The sequence below is a fragment of the Cryptotermes secundus genome, unplaced genomic scaffold, assembly GCF_002891405.2.
Source record: "Cryptotermes secundus unplaced genomic scaffold, Csec_1.0 scaffold159, whole genome shotgun sequence".
Taxonomy (NCBI): Eukaryota; Metazoa; Arthropoda; class Insecta; order Blattodea; family Kalotermitidae; genus Cryptotermes; species Cryptotermes secundus.
The window spans coordinates 2779480-2802032 of NW_019725416.1; the positions used below are offsets into that span (position 1 = coordinate 2779480).

General features: G+C 35.5%; 1 protein-coding gene across 9 annotated transcripts in view; it reads left to right on the top strand.

Annotated features, from left to right (window-relative positions):
* LOC111863312 (protein unc-13 homolog B) overlaps window positions 1-16155 on the top strand; it is a 777834-nt gene extending 761679 nt beyond the window's left edge. For 5 of the 9 annotated variants that reach the window (XM_033751004.1, XM_023849510.2, XM_023849511.2 and 2 more), the window contains 8 exons: window positions 971-1128; window positions 1338-1465; window positions 3435-3566; window positions 6231-6456; window positions 8078-8200; window positions 13540-13638; window positions 14593-14755; window positions 14897-16155. In XM_033751004.1, the coding sequence (XP_033606895.1) occupies window positions 971-1128; window positions 1338-1465; window positions 3435-3566; window positions 6231-6456; window positions 8078-8200; window positions 13540-13638; window positions 14593-14755; window positions 14897-15191 (1324 nt within the window). In that variant the 3' untranslated portion in view covers window positions 15192-16155. The remainder of the gene's footprint in view (window positions 1-970; window positions 1129-1337; window positions 1466-3434; window positions 3567-6230; window positions 6457-8077; window positions 8201-13539; window positions 13639-14592; window positions 14756-14896) is intronic. The other 4 variants (XM_023849515.2, XM_023849516.2, XM_023849517.2 and 1 more) reach the window with 2 other exon arrangements.
* The last annotated feature ends 6398 nt before the right edge of the window (window positions 16156-22553 follow it).

Below are 22553 nucleotides of genomic sequence, written 5' to 3' on the forward strand. Positions count from 1 at the left end.
TTCTGCACACAAATACAGAAGGAATATTTGTGGAAGGATAGAGAGGATTGGAGAAAGCTATATCATAAGGTAACCCAGCCATGTGCTGCTGTTGCAACCTCAGTTAGGATAGCCAGTGCCTTGTCTGAGATTCAAACCAAGCACTACCCAAACATGTATATAAGGTATTTTGAATTGTTTCATTTTGGTCCGTTACACTATCAATCACAAAGCTAATAGAAAGTCCGTCGAGTGTAACAATTTGTAGGTCACTTTTTATTATTATTTGATGATGGTTGTGTCAAACCGAAACATGTAAGGCAGAAATAATAATAAAAAGTGACCTATAAATTGTTACACTCTACGGACCTTCTATTAACTTTATGTATATAAGGGATTACACTACACCAACCTGCTCGGTACATGAACTTATCAAATATCTGTTCTGGTAATAGTGATTAGGTAGCAGTTATGAACAATGGTTATATATAATTTTCAAATGGTTATTTTTCGTAATAACTGGATCATGAATTTCTGCTATAATATGTATATCATTTATCTGACATTAAGGTTAATCATAGCACCATGCCATAGCTCAAGAGGTTAGTTGCTGGCTTCCCACCGCGGCGGCCCGGGTTCAATCCCGGGTCTGGTCAAGTAGGATTTGTGGTGGACAAAGTGGCGCTGGGGCAGGTTTTCTCCAAGTACTTCGGTTTCCCCTGCCAATCTTCATTCCACCAATTGCTCCACAATCACCCTCACCTGTCATCTGAGGCTGGTACAATAGGCCAGAAGTGGCCGCAGTACAAGGGACTTAGTCCCACCCCACTAGCAATAAAAAAAAAGGTTAATCATATGAAAGAGAGAAATGACAAAATCCCAATGTTATGACTTCTCCATGACACATGAAAGGTTAACAATTAATGAACTTATTTATTCATTACTTTTGTTCATAAAACAACCGCTATTTGCATGGTATCTGTGTTGATAGCCTGGAACCACGCATCACAGAGAGTGTGCGCCAATTGGGTGATCTGCTGCTGTCCATTAAGGGTGGGGGCCAGGTGACTTTGAATCAACCCTCACAGCGCAATGCTGTGGCAGCAGAAGCTGATGAAGTGTTGCGACCACTAATGGATCTCTTAGATGGTCAGTTGTTATACTGATATATACTACTAACGCACGTAGCCATTCTTCACAGTGGTTTTTCATTATTCCAGTGATGTTTATTTTAAACGTGCATAGAATGCACAAAATATATTCCTATGAGAAATTGTGTAACCTCCGTCAATACCTCTATTTGCATTTGTTGCATTATACATGAATGAAAGTTCTGAGTGCTACATTATATGTTTTAGGTTCCCTTTCATTGTATGCTCAATCATGTGAGAAGACAGTGCTCAAGAGGTTGCTCAAAGAACTGTGGAAGATTGTAATGAGGATTCTGGAGAAAACCGTTGTTCTTCCACCAATGACAGATAAGAGTGTAAGTGCAAATTTCCACCAAATGTATAAATCATCAAGCTGTTCCTTTAGATTAGTACGATGAGACTTCTACAAGTGATGCTTCTCAATTTATAATTGATTTTAATTAAAAAGGCTACTCAAACTAGCTAATACTGTGGTAGGAAAAGCCAAAAGCAAAACTTTTCTTGTACCTAAGCTTGCCATTTCCATCCACTTTCCATCCTTAACACCTTGCATTTGAAATGGAAATGGTACTGGATCAATTACTTTATAGTTAGTATTAATGTGCAGAAGGCCAGTTTAAAAAAATAACAAATTTTTCAATCAGTGCCAATTAAACGTAGGCAAAACAGTCAAGAGACTTTGATTTCATACACAAAGATATGTGACTTTCAATTTATAATTTCTTATGGTTCTTGTAGTATACTGGGAATGTCATTAGCATTTAGAAAATACACTTACCCTTGTCAGGCCATCAACAGAAGACAAGCAGCAGAGCCTTGGGTTAATTTCACCAAGGCTAGGGAATGAGTAAGTCATGGTTATGGTTATTACTTAGATCAGAACAAAATGGAACAAAGAAAAAGATAGGTAGAGTGATTCCTATTTAAATCACATCACTGTCACCACTAAAATCAAATTCTGAAGCACCTAATTTAGTGTTTTTATTTTTAAATTGTATCATTGTAACTGGTCATAATATGCAAATTATAACAGAATGCACTAATTATCAGTAATTATTTGTAATGTATTTTCAATTTATATATGCAGTTGTCCTATCTAAAATTATTATGGCTCAAATTTTATTTAATCTTACTAATGTGATCTACAAATTTAGAATCAAATTTTAATAACTCAGATTTGTTTGTTATTAATTGATAATCATAACAAAGATGGCTGCTGATGGTACAATTTTAAACATGAATTGAAGAGGCCGTTACACCTCTCTAACTTGTATAAACATTTAACCTAGAACTAGTTATAAATGTATGACGCCGGAAGACACCTAATTGGTAATTTAAGTGATTATATGAAATTGGGACTATGTTTTTATAGTAAGTTATATAACTCAAGTTTAATTTAATTTTATTTAATATTATTATTATATCCGATTTTACGATGTAATAAGCTTGCCTATCTGCAACCTGCAAAATTGAGGTTAACCTGTTGTTGCAAATAAGGGACTCATACAATTTTGTATATGTATTTTGAAGTTTATTTTGATATGTATTTTAAGGACCATTTCCACATCCTGGTTATATACTATACAGATCTATGAAAAATAAATAAAATGAATGAATCATCAGAGCCATCCCCTTTATTGTTTATGAGTATATGTGAGTCCTTGATGCAGAGGCACGCTTGTGTCATTTCACACTAGTTTGGCCAAACCAGTCCTTACAAATCACTCTAGTTCAGTCAGACCGGTTGCTAACATCACACTTCTTTGGTCAAATCAGTTACTTGAAATTACACTGGTTTTTGCCAAATCATTTCCTACAAATTACGTTACTTAGATTTAACCAGTATATAAAAATTCAGAACGGGTGAAGAAAGATTTCTGGAGGAAGGTGTAGCATGGTGAGACACAAGAAAGCAAGCTTATGATTTAAGGTGGTGAGCTTGAATTGGCCAGGCTTCTTAGTTAGACAAAGTCCAAGAACCTAGTAATTCTGAGTGTAAAATTTATGCTCTGAATTCTTATAACTGCTTATTTCTGCACAATATATTCAATCTTTCTGGTTTCTTCTCTATAAATACATCTCTACCGTTCTTTTTCTGTTGCCTTCTTTGACATATTAAGGAGAATACACACTGTGGAGAAGTTACAACGCCCTATTTCTTCCTGGAAAGTAGAATAATAAAAACTGGCAATTGACGGTTGAACATGCAAACCTGTACTTAAAATTTTGGCATTGCACTTCTACTTTGAGTTCTATTTTTTATAACAGAAATTCTTTCAGTCACACCTTTCTGCTTCTCCATAGATGATCCTGAAAAATCTAACAGATAATGCCAAGAACTTAGCAGCCAATGCCAAGATTGAGGACATGTCACGTCTGTTCAAGAACCATATGGCCGGCAAACAAGACATCAGGAATCCACTTAGCGGAGTAATGGTAAATCAATTAAAGTACTTGAGCTTTTTAACTTGTTCAGAAAAAAACGCTACAAAGACTACTAATTCAATTTTACATTTACTGTCCCCATTACTGCTTTATTGTATTTTTTGACATGAAGGGATAACTTTGGTCACCCCAAGCACTCAGACCAGTACTGGGTCCATTCTACACGCCTTGACATTTAAACCCTCCTGATATCTAGTCTAACAACATATATCATGACCCCGAGGACCACAATATATAATTCTACATGTGTGTGCGTGTGTGAAATTGTTCCAGAGTCTACTAGTACTCCAGAGATCCAGGTAAACAATGTCAAATCTCAATGATTAGGGCCATGAACAACCATATTTAGGGTACTCTCATGTCAGTTAGTGGGTAGGGATAAATTTTGGTGATAACACCTGATTTTCTCATCTGCCTATAGTTACAGAACTGTTGTGAAAAGAGCAAGAAAACATTAACTGAATTTGAGTCCTTGGTGATCTGAGTTCTTATGCCAGATAGTCTGCCAGAAAAGAAGTGAACAATCCTGATGAATTTTTTTTAATTGGCTCTTCCCACGTTCCCAAAAAGCCCTACTGCTATAGTACACGAAAGACAGAAACAGAGGAATTTTTGTATGAAATTTGCATCACGTAATGCAACAGTCACACTTCAGTAATGACAAATTTAAAGCTTTCAGCATAACATATCATATTTGTATATTCTTTGGTGCATGTCATGACTATAAGCGTGAGCTATAGAGAAGTCACATATCAATATGTCATGACCTTTCCCTCATTCAATAAGCAGTGAACATGCAGGTACCTTGTGAGTCTATCCTTGTTTCATATCATTTGCAAACATTTCTGAAACTGTTTATATTTTAGCAATAGCAATCTGATGCAATTTGAGTCATGAGCTACTCACGAAAAAGATTAAGCAAGCAGGTATGGAAGTTTGTTGTATCATAAACACATACAAGGAATCTGGTGGCAAATGGGTCATAATGTAACACCACTGTGTACATAATTTTTATAGTCCTATAGTGGCTAATTGGGAAGGATGAAGGTTAAGTTTGTACAGTTCAAGTTTAAGTTGAGAGGTGGCATTTGCCTTTGGAACAAATTTCACCATCAAATGTGACATAATGCCAGACTAACTAAAGAAAATTTCTGGTCAGGAAATTTAGTAACACTGGGGAAAATTATTTGGTAGATGAAACTAGTTGATTAATATTTTAATAATTAATATATATACTATTTGATTAATTGGCAGTTATTCAATTAATAAACAAATATTCTCATAAAAATATCAATGTATTGTGTCATGAGTTCTAAAAACAATAAATTCGGGAGTGCTGAAATTACAGAAATATTGCAGGCATGTCCATCACTGTGTAGTGACAAGCACCAATCCCCTACAACCACATATGTGCACAACATTCAAGGAACTGTTGGAGGCAGTGTTTTCTCGTTGGACCCAAAAAAGAGTGATATATAAAGGGCCTATAAATTAGCAGAAGATTAGCACTACTCCCAGAGTTGTGAAACAGTAAAATACGGTCATGAGTCCCATGGAACCTGGAAACAAGAATGACTGTGCTGGCAAGGCCAGCAGCAAAGGTCTCCCCTTTATTCAAGCCCACTTCCTAGCAAGAAGTCTGTGGCAAGAGAATGATTATGAATACCTAAAATGTGTTGTTGTCATTTGAAAATCAGACTTCAGTATCTGATAAATCCAGTTAGTAACACGAACCCATACCTTAGTCACTAACATTTGACAGTGTTGATGAATGGATAGCAAAGACATAGACTGAAATGTGAAGCTAGAAAACGTTGTTCAAAGTTATTTCTAAAGAGACAACACAGATAGTAACCAGTAGATATTGTTGTTTTAAGACAAGTCTTAAAGTTAAAAATTCAGAATTGTAACACATGACATTAGAGTAGTACATCTTATCTCTTAGTTTGTCTGCACTTTGAAACTGAATAATAAATCATGCACCCTAATCAATTAATCTGTGGAAGACAGCAATCAGTAATTAACTCTTTGCTATATCTAACACAGTATAAGGCAGTGAAATCAGACAAGCTGGTCTGAGAACATCAAGTTACACTGAATTAATTTGAAGACCTCATTAGGGCAGCATTATTTAAGGTTAAAAATTTGAAAGAATTCTGTATGATAGATATGTATGTTTCCCTTGAGTCAGGGTAAACAGGCAAAATTAAATAGTTGTATTGAAAAAGAACCTGAATAGCCTATCAGTCACAGCTACCTTATGTAAAGCAAGATTTCTGGCATTATAATGAAACAAAATCAAGAACAAAAAAATGGTTGTTTAGATGAAACCTGTTCACAAGTTCAGCCACAAGACAGTGCTCAAAGGTCGTAGATTTGGATCAGACAAATATGCTGAGTCCTTGGCAGTGCAGTGCTTCCAGCAGTAGGCCAGGGAGTTCTTCGAAAATTGTGTGCAGTGGCTGGTGTGTCAGTAGGATGCTTACATCAGAATCTGTGGGCACTATTTTTAACAGCCACTACTCTTTTGCCAGGACAGTCCCCAAATGGGTTTCATTGGAACAACATTAACAGTACCAAAAGGACTGCACTGAGTAATGTTAAGTGAACATCATTTTCTTTCCTCCGCTGTTGTATGTCCTTGCTTTTCCACAGGACATATCAAAGGAGATGGAGAAAAACCTGTCTCCTAAACAGTGTGCTGTTTTGGATGTGGCACTGGATACAATTAAACAGTACTTCCATGCTGGAGGCAATGGGTTGAAGAAGACCTTCCTGGAGAAGAGTGCAGAGCTGCAGTCATTACGCTATGCTCTTTCACTCTATACTCAGACCACTGACACGCTCATCAAAACATTTGTGACATCACAGACAAATGAAGGTAATAAATGGTTTTATGAGATAGTGGAGTTTCTTCACTGTATACTTCTATGGTTTTCCATGTTCTGGCTCTTTGTTGTTTCCTGTGGTGTGAAACCAAATTTTATTTATTGTATTAAATGTTGTACTGTTTGTACAGTGGTAACTGTTGTGTGTTGCTTCAGCCATTGAAGCCTATGGAGCTTCACATATTTGCCTTGGCATGGAGCAGATAGCTCTTTCTTAATGTAACAGGCTTGTATAATTATTTTTCTGTCTCTCTTGAGAAATATTACCTTACATTGTGTGGACTTATGGAACTGACAATTTTCCTCTGGGAACATTCACAAATAATTTAATATTTCAGTCTGTGAAAGTGTCTTGTGCATAAGACTTAACAAGTTGTGTTAATAGTAAAACGTAAGGTAATGCATTGATTATATTTATTTCAAGATTCATCAGATTTGATGAATTTTGCATCATTGAAGGTTTAAAACAACTTTTGCATTTTTTTATTTAATCGTATTCTTTTTATACATCCACTCCCCCATACATCTTCAGGCACAGTCTTAATTAGTTAAGCACAGTAACAACTTTACCTTTTACCTTTTACACTACATCTTACATGATCAGGAAGTCAGTTATAATTTTCCATTGATCAATTTTCCTGACTTTTGCCACATACAAGTTTAAAACAGGTCTGAGTAGTTCTTCAGTGTCATGTTACAACAGGAAAAATACAGTCAGACATAAGGAGGGTTATAAAATATTGGTCCCTGCATGCAGGATATATATAACAATTATGTGAACAAAAATTCAAACTTTGCAATAAATTAATAATTGTTATATCCAGGCAGTTGCTATCAATAATGAAGCACTGCCAAAGAAATTCTTTATGTAGTGACATTAGGTTTATTGCTACTTACGGTATTAAATACATTAAATACTTTACAGTTTCCATATAAAATACCAAGCAAGTACTGTAACACAAATTACTGTGGAAAAGAGATGTGGATGTCTGAAGAAGAGGTGAAGGGTTGAGCTATGACTAAAGAGCTTAGAAGCATCAATATTAAATCAAATTGTGCATATTAAATGATGATAGAGATTCTTCATGAATTTTCATTAATGAATTTAGAAAATTGAAATCCTCCAAGCAGAACTAAGTTAAATTGGCAGTTATTTGAGAAGATGGAGCTGAACAGCATATGGAGTGGTGCAAATTAAGTAATCAGTAATGGGAAACTGATATTCAAAATTTTTAGCCCTTTTCATAATCCATAATTTATGCATAGTATTATCCAGTATTTACCATATATATTATTTCATGGACCATGCAGGTACAGTGGTTACCAACAAAATATTATCACAACTTACAGACTGATGACCATTTTATCAAAATGTGGGAGATGCACATTACTACTAAAAATTGTTTGTGAATGCCTCTACAGGATAGAAATTAGGTTTCTACAGGCATGCGTGTTTCCAGCACTTGAAATCTTTGGTGACATACATTTCTGTGGGAAAATCTACTTGCTGTTACTTGTCTCAAGGATAATACAGTAGAATCCTACTCTTATGTGTAGATTTGTTCATCATTTTATTGCTTTTCTTCTTTTCCTGCTCCCTTAAAAACACAAAAGTTCCACTTAACGACAAATCAAACCTTAGGCAGCGTTCCATCTCCATTGAGCGTGAAGAGGAAGAAGGAATGGAAGGGCTCGAGGAGCCTCTGAAAGCCAAGAAACGCCGAGAATCCCGGCAAGGTAAAATGAGTATACACTGGAAAATATTTTCAGTCCAGAATTGAAACTATAGCTTGCACTACTCTATGAAGAGTTTGTTGATTTAGATGATCATATTTTGTACATAATCTCAGGGGTGTGCTTCCACATAAACAACATTTCATAGCCACTTTTGGTGTGATTATTCAGATCATGATAAATGAGCTCTATCCTGAAAATAGTACTGTCTATTTATTACAGTAATTAAGAACTTGAATATTTATACAATGATCATCATCTCTGGTCCTAATTTTTATTTGAAATAACATTTTAGAGACTGGAGCCTGTCTCTGTCTTCAGGTAAAATCCTACTCTGATGGGCCCAATCAGCAGAGATGATCCCTGTCTCTGGAGGATAGAAACAGAGTCCAGTTTGTCGAATATCATTTCAAATAACAATTATGATGATGGATAATGTGCAGAAAATTGATCATTGTATTAATAAGCCATCATCACGAAGTTGCGGATCTTATTGAATATTCATGATATCTACATATTGAATGTGAGCCAGGATAACTCACTCTGTATAGTGATGGGCTATGGGCTGGACAGGCAGGGTTCGATTCCCAGCAGGAGCAAAAGATTTTAATCTACTCCATAACATCCAGACTAGCTCTGAAGCCCTCCAAGCCTCTTATCCAGCAGTTACTTGGGACTCTTTCCCCTGGTTTAAAGCGCTGGTGCATGAAGCTGACTGCTGACCTCCATCTAGTGCTGAGGTCAATTATGGTGGAGCTATACCTCTACTCCCACATATATCTCCATGGCATAATGCTTAATTAATTGAACACTTGGAGAATTTTACCTTTTATCCATATTGAATGACTGTGAATTTATTTCATGGCAGCAGGTTTAGAAGTTTCTTTTTATTTCCATATCCAGAATGGCTCTGGGGGTCATAGTCTCCTCTGATATTTATCTTTAAAGTGTAATGCACTATAGCTATTTCAGTCTTACTCTTTTCATTAAGAGGGCAAGTTTCATCAGGAATACTATTCATTTGCTGGAAAATTTAATTTTTAGAGTTTTATAATTTATGTATATGTACATCATTTACGTTCTTCTCACTTCCATAATAAAACATTTCTCTTCAACATAGTTTGTTTACTTGTCTGCTTAAAATATCATAAATGCATTACATTTTTCATTATTAGAATTTCCAAGTCTTACTCCTTACTTTTTCTTGTGAAATATAAAGATTCGCATATATTGTATATATCATTGTACATTCACATTTAATTGCAGAGTGAAAAACTTAGGACTAAATTTATTCAGTAATGTCTGCTTCTTATTTGTTAATTGCCTCTCTGAATATTTGTATTAGCATAAGATGGTTTGTATATGCCATAAACCCTTTCCAGCACACCCCTGTATTTTTTATTCTTTTCTTATTCAACACCAGTTGTGTGAGAAATTACAGATTTTTAATGCCTGCTAAAAGTATGCAATGGGCACATCAGAATGTCATATCAGTAACCTTTAACACACAGAGGCTGCCACTGCAGTCAGTAGCAACTAAGTAGCATGATTAATTACATTTTAACCATTTCCAAGGCACAAAGCTCCTTCTTCCATCCTATTTCATATGTTTTTAAACTTGTTTTGAACTTTATATATGGTATTTTTATGTAATGCTGAAATGTAACGGAACTCTACTTTATGTGATGTCCTTCACAATATTAATGTATCCACTCATTATGGTTGATAATTTATTTAACGGTCAAAGCATCTGTGTTTATATTGTCTTGCAATTTGTATGGCACTAGCGTTTTTGTTTTCAAAATATATATGTGAAGCACTGAAAGACATGTGTGCTTACCACACAGCACATTCAAAGAAAAAGTATCAGCTTGATTTTACTATGTGCATTCTTCTCAGTTGTCAGCCAAATGTGGATATAAGTCATGATTACAGTCATAACATTTCCAGTTCATAATAACATGTTTATGTAAAATGTCTATGAGAAAAGTATTTTTATAGGACCTGAACAACATCTGAAAGATCTGAAGGTCATGGTATAGGAAACTTTTCCCAGCTGTGTTAGAGGCATGCACTAAACTCAGTCTGGCAGAAATTGTGAACTGACAGGGAGGAAGTGGTGTCCTTTTAAGTTAATTTATGTGTTCATTCACTCATTACTCCCTGTGTCCACATCTGAGAGGCCATGAGCACTGAGAAATAATATGTTGTTAGGAACCAATTAATCAAGTTCTATCATATTGTAGTGACCATATTTCTTGCATTTTCTCTCCAACAGAAGATTTGTGTCCACAATCTTAGCAAGTGTATGCATTTTTCATATTCCATATCAAGTTCATTAGTATCTCCTAATGTCCACAATCAGTACTTTGCAACACAGAAAGATATGGCTGTGGAGGCACCATTCCTACAAGCCTATGACTGCCAGTTCAGTCTTGCTGTTTAATAGAGTTTGGACTTCTTGGAACTGTAGGGTTGTTAAGTCCCAACATTCATTCCACTATTTCTGTATACTATTACTTACCTCTACTTATCTTATTACCTCTACTTATGAACTTTCAAGTAACAAAAAATTTGTATGCACACATTGCATGGACTAATAAATTGCGACTCCCAATTGATTTAAGGAACACAGAACCCCACATTTATGAACATTTTAACAAATTTAACGATATATCTTGTGAAAGAAACGAATTCAACTTATGAACATTCAACTTAAAGACACATTTCTAAGAACACATTATGTTAGTAGGTTGGGGTTTGCATGTAATCCCCATAATATCATGTTCAGGAAAAGTTATTTCATTCAGGGACAGTGGTACAGATACTTTTATTTTTGTAACCAGCCAGACAAGAAACATAATATATATATATATATTGTAAGAACATATAGTGGAGTCAGTGAACTAAAAGGTACACACATATCTGCAAGAAGAAGTTGCACCAGTTCAGATTGTTTAAAAGAAAATCTCAATAAAATAATTCCTAAAAACATTATTTTGTTTAGTTTATTTTACTGTATTATGGTTAAGTAAAAAAATAATATTAATATAATCAGTACATCAAATTTCAAAATAAAGACATAGTATTTTCAGTTCTGGCTAATATAGGTAATGAAACTGTATACTTGTATAAGAGAAATGAACACCCAAATTTAGGTGACTTTCTTTGTCAAAATTTTACATTGACCATTTACCTTTTACCATGAGCTATAACATTCTTTGATCTTTTAAAATAGGTGTATACTTCCACATCTTTAATTTCTTTAATGTGGGTTCAATACAGCACTTACATACATGAAATTTGAAGTTCTCACAGCAGCAACTGTGAAGAGTATTATTTTCTTTTACGTGGTGCAGTAAAATGTAATAGAACCTTATCCTCATTTTGGAGGAACATACTGCTCTTAACATGATTAAAGAACTGCAACAAACATGAGCAGATATGTAAGTAAGGAGTAGGTATGGCAGGGGACATCCTTGACATTCATGAGTTACTTGGTGTAAATTGTCACTTCAAGCTATGTTGTATGAGGCATTTTAATGGTTTATGTTGCTCTGTCAAAGTATATGTGTATATTTCATTAAAAAATGATGTGATGTGCCATAAATGCTTCCAGTTCACATACCTCATGGTAGTTATTCAGCAATGGAAGGGATTTCATTGCATTTGAAACAACTGACAAATGGAATCATCAAACCAGTTTTGAACATAGCAATCAATTTCACATTTATACCCTAGCACTCATCTTCCCTCTTTATTTACAACTTCATCTAGAAATATATATATCCTTCCACACACTTTGTCACCAAGTACAGAGAAAATACCAACTGCAGATAAAATCCATTTACTACTCTACAGGAATTCCAGTACACAGTTCATTTTCAATAGGTTTTCTGCTGTATAATAGAGATGAAGACTTTCGTTTGTACATTTATACATTACATTTGTAATTCTGAGAAGTATGCACAGTCCTAAAATGTCTATACATGTACATTATGCATGTCCTAATATATGTGACCAAAAGTATCTGCATGTTACTTACTGCATGAATGTATGATGAGAGAATAGATTATGAAGTCAATACTGGGTAAGGTAGATGTCAAAACCTACAAAATTGTGTAAAGTCTGGAATAATTCTTATGTCGTGTTTATAGCCTGATCCAGAAATATATCATCTATGTCTAGTTATGGGCCCAATAACTAATCACTCCATGGACCAGAGCGCTTCTAGAGAAGCTAATAATCAGTCAGCTAGTCAAAAAGTTCCTCATCTTGTATGGAACCCGAGGTTTATTACCTTGTTCACAAATGACCACCAATAGAATACGATGTCCTTATGGAGAAGCTAATCGTCACACATCTATTCCCAAAGAATTGGTGCAAAACATTGCACATACTTTCTCACATATAATGGCCGCGCCATAGCTCAAGCAGTTAGTCGCTGGCTTCCCACCATGGCAGCCCGGATTCAATCCCGGATCTGGTCAAGTGGGATTTGTGGTAGACAAAGTGGCGCTGGGGCGGGTTTTCTCCAAGTACTTTGGTTTCCCCTGCCAATCTTCATTCCACCAAATTCTCCATCATCGTAATCACCCAGGGAAGGCTGCAATAGGCCAATCAGCGGCCGCCATGCCGAGTGGATCCAGTTGGACTCCACCCCCCCCACTAAGTGAATTTAAAAAATTCTCACATACAACCAACCTTGACTATATTACCTTGGAAACTAGATTCATTGTTGCTCAGTAGATCACTATTGTTGTATAATACCAAACAGCAATTAAATCTGTCTCACCGGTAAGGCACATTTCGACAAAACTGACATTTCTCATTTGGGCCCATAGTGTGTGTACCATTATTTTCCTAAGACACCACCTATGAAGTCTCATTCAGGGAGATGATCACCATAAATTACTGAAACTCAATCTAAATTGTTTGAAGCTTCTTCAAATACTACTTGATTTGAATTGAATTGAATACTAATAATTGTTCAGATAGTAAAAAAGAAATACCCATCTTTTATGGAACCCGAAGTTTCATTACCATATCGACAACAGCCCACCAGCAGTATCGCAAAACTGTCAAAATCTCCATACTGTTTATTTTTTGCACCTTCACAAAGGCATACAAATCATCTCAGTGATAGAAATCTTGTTGCACAGTTTGTAGCTTTGATTAGACTGATTTTGGCACTTGGAAAATTTACTTGTGTTGAGTATGTTTATTATATATTAATGTTCTCCTTTTTTTTGGCATGGAGACTGTAGAAGTGTTATTCACACGTTCTTCATTAACAGCAGCTCTTTGCATATTCTGAACATTCACGTGTGGTCATATTTCAGATATTCTAAGTCTGGATGAAGGAAGTGTAGGTGAAGTATCCATTCAGGTGGATCTCTTCACACACCCTGGCACTGGAGAACACAAAGTAACCGTCAAAGGTAAGCCATGCATAATACAGCTGAACACTGGAATCTTGAAATTACTGAATTTGGTTTTCCTAGAGATCGGATTTCTAGATGATAGTACATGCGGAATTGCCTTTGTCTGGGTATGCAGATTTTAATGGAGTGTGACAAGTTCATAAAGTGATGAAGTTCTGGGGGTGATGTCAGAAATAATAAAATGTGCAGGTTGTTCACATTTCTTACTGATGCAGAATGATAATCTTACTACTGTAGTCTGTGATATCATTTTTAATTTTCCCCTGGATGGCCTTGGGGACAGAAGAGAATATTTTCATTTGAAGGAGAAAGCTCTAGATCACATCAAGTGGAGGAACTGTTTTGGAAGAGACTGTGGACCTGTCGTCTTGACAGATTACTGATGAATGAATCATACTCTGTACACAGGATTTAAAACAGTATGCTTCAATCCAAGCTCCCATTCTTCTTATATTCTGCCATTGTAACTGTGTGGCCCTTTTCCTCACCCACTGCCCGCACAAGTGCAAATTTGAGATTTTTAAAATTTCTCCATAAGAATGGTAACTGACTTGTGAAGTACTTTGTGTTAACTCTTCTGGCCTGTGGTGAGGACAACACACGAAGAAGTAATGTACTGACATTCTTAAGAGCACATGCAAACCGTCTGTCAAGTGCACAGCAGATATGGGACCAAAGTTTACTTTAACAATAATCTCCTTCTCAGTTTCAGTTTTGAGAAGATTTTCTATATTATAGGTATTAAGAAATATGTGATAATAAGCAAAATTTAGAAGGTGTATTTCAGTTATATCTTACTCTCTTCACTATGCATGCTACATTTTCACAGCATACAAACCATCCCTGTGGAACCATTTCAAGCATAACAGGCTGGAGTATCTGACACCATGTTTATCATAAGGAAGCCAAAAGGGAAAATAATTAATTTGATGAAATGTACTTCACTTGCAGTGGTGGCAGCAAATGATCTGAAATGGCCGACAGTGACGGGTATGTTCCGTCCATTTGTAGAAGTGAACCTCATTGGACCACACCTTGCAGATAAGAAGCGAAAGCATGCCACCAAGTCAAAGTCCAATAACTGGTCACCAAAATATAATGAGACCTTCCATTTGTAAGTACATTGCAATATAATTAGTGAATATATCTTATTCAGTATTTCAAATAAGCTCTAATGGCAGTAAAATCTTGTTAACTCTTTGTAAAGATGCAGCCATATTAATTTTCTTACATGTTAATTCTTTCTCTCTTACAGCATAATTGGGAATGAGGAACAACTGGACTTCTTTGAGCTTCATATATGTGTAAAAGATTATTGCTTTGCCCGAGATGACCGACTGGTGGGAGTGGCTGTAATGCAACTGAAGGACATTGTAGAGCAAGGCTCATGTGCATGCTGGCTGCCTCTTGGCAAGCGTATCCAGATGGATGAAACAGGGTGGACAATTCTTAGGATACTGTCACAGCGAACTAATGATGAAGTTGCCAAGGAGTTTGTGAAGCTCAAGTCAGATATCCGCACAGAAAATCCTCTACCTAACCCAACCTGAGGGATATAAATTAAATATGCAAGACATATTTGTATCCCTTTGCTATCTTGTACTACTTGCTGGATCACAAGAGATAAGATACAGAGCTCAAAGCTCAACAATACGCTCTTGATCCCAAGTAAATGAATTGGCTTGTTGTTTCGTGAAACAAGCCATGATACATTTCAGAGAGAGGGAGAGCTTGCCTGAATCAGCAGACGTAAATTTAACAGATGTATCATCATTGACAGAAATGATATATTGAGATAAAAGGAACTTGCATGCATTCATTCTAACACAGCTTACATGAAAAGCAGTGACATGCTTTTTATACATATATATATTTCAACCATCATATTACAGAACAACTCTAAACTTAAAATTTCAAGGTGCATGAAATGTGTGAATTAAGATAAATTTTGAGACCACAGCCACTATGACTTCCAGCCAAAGTTCCATTCTGGTTCTCTCACACCCTCTCTCACTCTTATTCTCCAGAATTGCAAACTGCGGGATAAAAGCACTGGACTGGATGGAGGATCATCTACACTGGGGAAATATGTCAGTGTTACACAGTCAAAACGCTGCTCTGGTTAGAATAACTTTCCAGTTGCTGAAGATAAGTTCTGATATTATCTTAGGTTCTGATAAGATTATTGCAACTAGAATAATGCACACACATTCAAGCAGTGTCTCTCTTATCAATCTTGCCTCTTGCTGCAAAATTATATAATTTTAAAGCTACCAGAATGATACCTAATTGCAACTGGAACTACTTCAATCCTTGCTTATGTATACCAGTAACTGTATTTCACTGTGATATTCTGAGGCCTGCCTTTCACCCTACCATGGGTCAATTCAACCAAATATGGTCTCAACTCTACTAAAGCCTCTTGTACAGACACCATATCTTCAAAAATTATTTAAGTACAGCAAATATTTCTTCATTTTACTTCATTTTACTACATACCATTTATTGTAAATACAAGAAAACGTTATTGAATTAAAAAACATGCATCTTTTCTGACAATAGCCACACTGAAAGTTAAGAAAGAGAATATTAGCCAAATTTACAATCAGCAGGAAATAATCACAGATAGAGAACAGTTCTCAGATGTACATGTACGAGGGTTTGAACTTTAATAGTGGCAACACTGCTGTAGAGATGCCATGCAATGGAACCAAATAATGTCTCTCATACCACACGTTAGTTACATACCTACCTTACCTCAGAGCAAATGGACTCTTCCTTCCCACATCACGCGCATGCGCAGTGACAAGAAGAACAGAGCCTTGTGTTAGCTGGTGGTCTAATGTAGTGTTTTTGAAACAGGAACAATGGAGTTGGATAAAGACTGAATGTGCCAGAGGCCATACAGCACGACAGTGTCATCAAGGTCTTCAAAAGAGGCTTGCGGGGAATCAGTGTTGTCTTACAGAACAGTGGCAAGGTGGGTAAAAGCCTTCAACGAGGGACGCCAAAATGTGGCAGACACGCGTCAGCCAGGTCATCCTAGTGTCAATTAAGAAGAAGTGTATACTCTTTCCGCATTACTGGAGAGTGATCGACGCCATACGATTCATGAGCTGGCCCGAGAGACAGGATTAGCGCATACGACTGTGCTTCACATTCTGAAGGAATGCCTTGGCATGAGAAAAATTGCATCACAATGGGTTCCGCATGATTTGATGGAAATGCAGAAATGGCAAGCTGTGGCTGATTTCTTCAATCGATGGGGCTGGGAAGTGCTGTACCATCCACGATACTCCCCGGACTTAAGCCCTTGTGACTTCGACTTAATTCCTCAGAAGAAGGAACCACTTCATGGCATTCACTTCAGAACTGTTCCAGAGATTCTTCAGGCAGTGGACCACTCCATTCGAACTATCAACACAACAGGTGCTGCTAAAGGTATCCTATGACTTCCACATCACTGGCAACGGGTCGTACACAATGCTGGTGACTACATTGACGGACAGTAAAACTTTGAAACATGCATCTATTTTGTATCAGTTGTAAATAAATAGTTGCCACTATTAAAGTTCCAACCCTCAAATGTAGAAAAGAAAGGTATAAAATATTAATGATGATACAAATTAAAGCCGGTTCTTGATCACAGCAGAAGAAGGATCAAAATTACGAAATAAGTAATACTGTATTGCTGTTTACAAACAAGGAAATAAACTAGAGTCGAATGGATTGCTGTATCAGAACGCATGTTTAGTGCCACTCTGTTCAAGTCATCACAGGGATGTAGACTTAAATGAAATCACAATAATACTGCTGCAATTTCAGGCTTGGCTGATGGCAGAAAATGGTGTCCCTATCATAAACATTAGAAGAACAATTGTTACATTATAATCTTACTGTCAGCTAATGAATATGTTCAAGTTTTCTGATTCTTATTTTCTGTTTTCTATTTCACATTTTATTGTTCCACCACGTAAAGTTTTATAACTGCAGGTTAATAGAGAACCAGACGGATACCTATATTTTTAAAGCATTAACAAAAATGAAGTTTACTTCTACTGTTAAAAATAAACACAAGCACTTTGTAATGTGTTCTGATTTCCTGCTGTCAGTGAGGGTAATAAGTCATACATAATTGCTTTGGCATTATACATCACCCTCATCATGCTAATACAGCATGACTCATCCATACATTATGGGAAACAAGCCATGTTCTACCAATATAGTTACACAGCATGTGCTGCAGAACACAGTGAGTGCATTGACACAACACTAAACGAAAGTGAGCATTTAATAGTACAATAATACAGGAGGCTGCTATTAATGACAAGAAGGAATTCACAAGTAAAACCATTCTCCTCAAACAGTTTGAATTATTGCTGAGTGCAGCAGGTCCATATTATCATTTCTTTTATAATTCTGTTATTCTTAATTGATACATTCCTTTCATTGTCATGGTTCCTCAATGAATTACTGTACTATGAAGTATTTGCTTCAGTATCATTCTAGTCAAATTGGACCCAAAATATTTTGAACCACTTAAAGAATTTACTATACCACTACAAGAGAAAATATTGACAATACAATATTAATTGTATGCATGAACTGATGTTGATATAGATTTAAAACTTAAAATTCCAATTTGTAGCTGTGACCCAGTAGTCTTATTCAGGCAATAAAGTTTGCCTACCTTACCCATTCTCCTCAATTTCTTTTGAATTATGTATAATTCTGTCTTGTATTGTTGAAATTGTCACCACATGTCACTAGCTGTAAAATAATACTAAAAATACTACTAATACTACTGACCTGTTGTCACAGTGCTCTGTTGTTCTCTGTTAAAAATGCAAGAGAAGTTGTTAAAACAAACTTTTTTCTATATGAATGTATAAATAAACATTGAATGAAATTTAGTGTAGGAACTTGAAAGAAAATTATGTAACATGTGATTTCATACAAGCATATTATTAATATATAATATAAAACTATTATATATATAATTCTCCTGTTCTTCCATTGCGGTTCGATATAAATGCTATACTTGTGTGATGGCATGCTGATATCTCGGCTGTGCACATCTTGCCTGATTTTCAATGTACGTGGGCCAATTTATCTCAGCATCGGTTGTTACCTGTTTCACCACTGGATGTTCTCTTTCAGCATTAATAAAATCGAACTGAACATAGGTTATAACAGTGGAAATGTCTGAACCATGGACTGAAAACTTTAGAAGAAAACTTGTAGATAAATAGCAAACAAGATTTTCTACAAATGAAAATAGTTTACCAAGTGATGAATTGAGAGTTCAGGCATTATGCTACTTGAGGTAATAGAAATGTGATTTATTATGTGGATCTGAAGAAAAGTGCCAGTTTCTAAAATGTGCATAACATAATAAGATTATTTAAGTAGGCACTGTCCATGAATTAGAAGCACTAATCACCTAGAGTTTTCAGTTGATGAAACCTGATATATTCATATCCTGTCAATGTGTGTCAGCAACAAAGATGAATACAATTTGAAAAGCATTCTGTTGACTGAATGAAATTAGCCATCAGCCCATTGATGCCCTGGCCTCTGGTAGCAGTGCATTTTAAACATCAGATTAACTACATTTTTGAAGAGACTACGTTTGTCATTAATTTGAATTGGGTACATACAATCATGTTAAGCGGAAATATCAGTATGCCTTTCATTTTGGACTGTAACATATCTGGTTGGGGTGCTCTTAAATTTTTTTTCTTTTATGGCTAGTGTCTAAATGATCAATGCATGGGTGGAAGAAGTTAAATGTGGTTTCATTTATCTGTAGTAAAATTTATATGAATTGCCTGACTCCTCCTTGAGATCTCCCATTAAGTTTATCAATGGGCTGGTCCAGAAAAAATCTGTTGTGAACATAAAATCGAAGACGTGGCATGTGCTACATAATTCTGCACATCACTGTACATCTTCATATTGTATATGTGCTTTAACTGAATTGCTGGTACAAAGAAAAAAGAACAGCTATCAATAATGTAATGAGAAAATCTGTTAAATTATTTTTGTTGGTTAAATTTGTCCTAATATTGGTAAGGATCTTGCCAAAATATAAGATTATAGACTTGAAAGTCATGATCTTGGTGGACACATTGTGTAATAAATATATCTCAATGTTTTCAGTGCACTATTGTATATGGATACACTATAGACTGGGTCAATTACATATTCATCTGAGTCAGAATGATACAGTTATATGAATGTAATTCTAAAATCCTGACCAAAGATGGTTATATGTCCACCAGACCTTAAAATATTTAAAAAATGTTTATTTGTAAGCAAACTTGCTTCACTTGTAATTAAGACTTTTCAGTTGTTAACGAATGTTAAGCCATGAATTTTCCTGCAGGTAATTTTAATGAAATGCAACAATTTTTCTATCTCAAGATTTTCATACATTGTTCTGAGTGGAATAACTGCATTTAAGAATTGTTAATTTGCAAGTAAGCCATATGCTTTAAATAACACATTATTTGAATAATTATTATACTATGTGTTGATGTATGAATATGCCACAACATATTTTCTATTGTTTTAAATGGCCTTTGTCCTCTTAAGTCACACAGCATTGTTAAGAGCTAGTTCATGAATGAATATTACATAAATCTTGTAATATTTTATGGTGCCACTGCTAATGGGAATATTGAGAAGTGGAAGGTATACTTCCTACAGCAACTGGCCGATAATTTTGTCAGAACTAGGACCAATAAGGCTGTGTGTAGATCACTTATTACCTTCTCCTGTTATACCTGTGCTGCAAAGGAATTTCCTTGATGAACACACACAGTTACATCTGCCTTGAAGGAGCATCATGAAAGTTGTACCAGTAAAATCCATCATCTACAGCAAGGTATTTAACATTCTTATAAGTATGTTCCTTACAATTCAAGCGATTTTAAGCACAACACATTTTAATATATGCACTTATATTATTGTTAACTGTAGTGATATATATATATATAAATTTTGTTATGTTTTCCCTCCAAATGAATGCTTCTTTACTCTAAGTGATTGGAGGACAATCTGAGAAAGTAATTATTTTAACACTTAAAAGAACAGTATAACAACTAGACTTTTAATTATGCATTATTTTTACATTACCTAATGTAATGGTTCACAGTACAGTATTTTTATTTGGTATGAATGATTGTAAAATTGCATGTGTTTTGAAATAAAGAGGGATATGACCTATGTACAACTGCATATGAGGTAAGTGAAGGTAATATGGTCATGCCAGTTTTCTTAAATTTTTCATGTTGAAAATGTCATAAAGTAAACACAATGTATACATCTGCCACCATAGGCTTCATTTATGTATATTAAAAAAGAATGTATATTTTTCTTTTGAGTTTTCAACAACCTGTGGCATGTCTCCTTTTTTTGCATTTTTCATCTTTTTCTTTTTTCATCTTCACTTTGGAGCAACTTTGTGGTAACAGACCTCTATGAATTTCTAAAACCTGAGAATTAATTGAGATGTAAGATTTGAGGTTAAAAGATGTTTTCTTCTTGTGTGGAGAGTATTAGTAATATTTCAGGAAATTAATTTACAGCAGTATTGGCATTACCAGAAACAGGAGATTGTTCGTTATCAGACTTATAGTTTGCAATGTTCTAACTTCTTCACAATCACTAGAAAGAATTTCTATGATTCACTGAATCAAATTTCTGTGTGCTAGACAGCCTAGGTTGTTTGTGGAAAGAATGAAACCTGATGGAAAACACAGACCGGGATTTTTCATTTTCAAATTATGATGGTTCTTTCGTAAATGTGATAGGTGCAAGGGTTTTTCATTTGGAATACTAGGTGGATAAGTTACACTTGCTCAAAGACTAGATGTGATATTGGCAGGTGTTATGGCTTTATCCCAGATAGCAGTAAATAGGATATCAAATTATTTCTTGTTTAGTCACCCTCTCTCTCATATTACATGAACAGAATAGCACATTTTCATACCAACAAAACTCTGAACAGATCTTCCCATGGCTTGAAGTTCATATGTCATACTGCCAGGAAAACAAAGCACTGTTTCTAAATCAGAGGCTGGCCGCTTTGTACTGCTGCAGCATCCAAAATATTTCCACATGAAACAGGTAAACAGTCTCCCATGTTCAAGGACAGCAGTATGAATAGTGATTAGTACCTTGGGCTGCTGTGAAGAAAAGTGACATACTTTTTCATCAACATTCTGAATACATTTATCTAATCACATTAGTAATTTTATCATATCCAAATATATGATGATTAACCTCTTTAGTTTTGGAGTACATGCAAGGTTCATGTTTTATACTTTCTTTTGAGTTGCTGGATTTCATGCTAAAACTCTTTTGAGTCAATAATATCTTGCTGACTTCTTTACTCCAGAGAAACATCATTTAATGTTTTGGTCCTTACATTCTCAGAACACGCATAATCTCAGCATTACTGAAATCGAGGAAACACTGTTTCTCTTATTATGCATTGATACAGATCTGCTGCTTGTTCTACCATTAAAGTAGGTTTAAGGTTCAAAAGTTTGAACTTTTTATTTCGACCAGTGTATCACTGTGAAGTTTTACCTGGAATCTGATACCTCTTGACGTGTACTTTTTTTGTCATCCCGCCATTTTAAATGGCAGAACACAAATTTGATACAGTTTTCTTCAGCTTGTGGAAATTTCTGTCTTCTAGGATATACTGCTGTGTAATCTGGTGGAAGTCAACTAACTTTTTTGGAGTAATATGTCACCTCCTTCTGCACAGTTAAAAGGTAAGCCAGGAAACAAAACGAGCATGAAGCAAACTGCAAGCAGAATTTTACTTGCTGCCTGCTTTTTGCTTCCCTACTTTTCTTCACTGAAGTTGTAAGCAATTGTTCCTCCAAAACACAGTA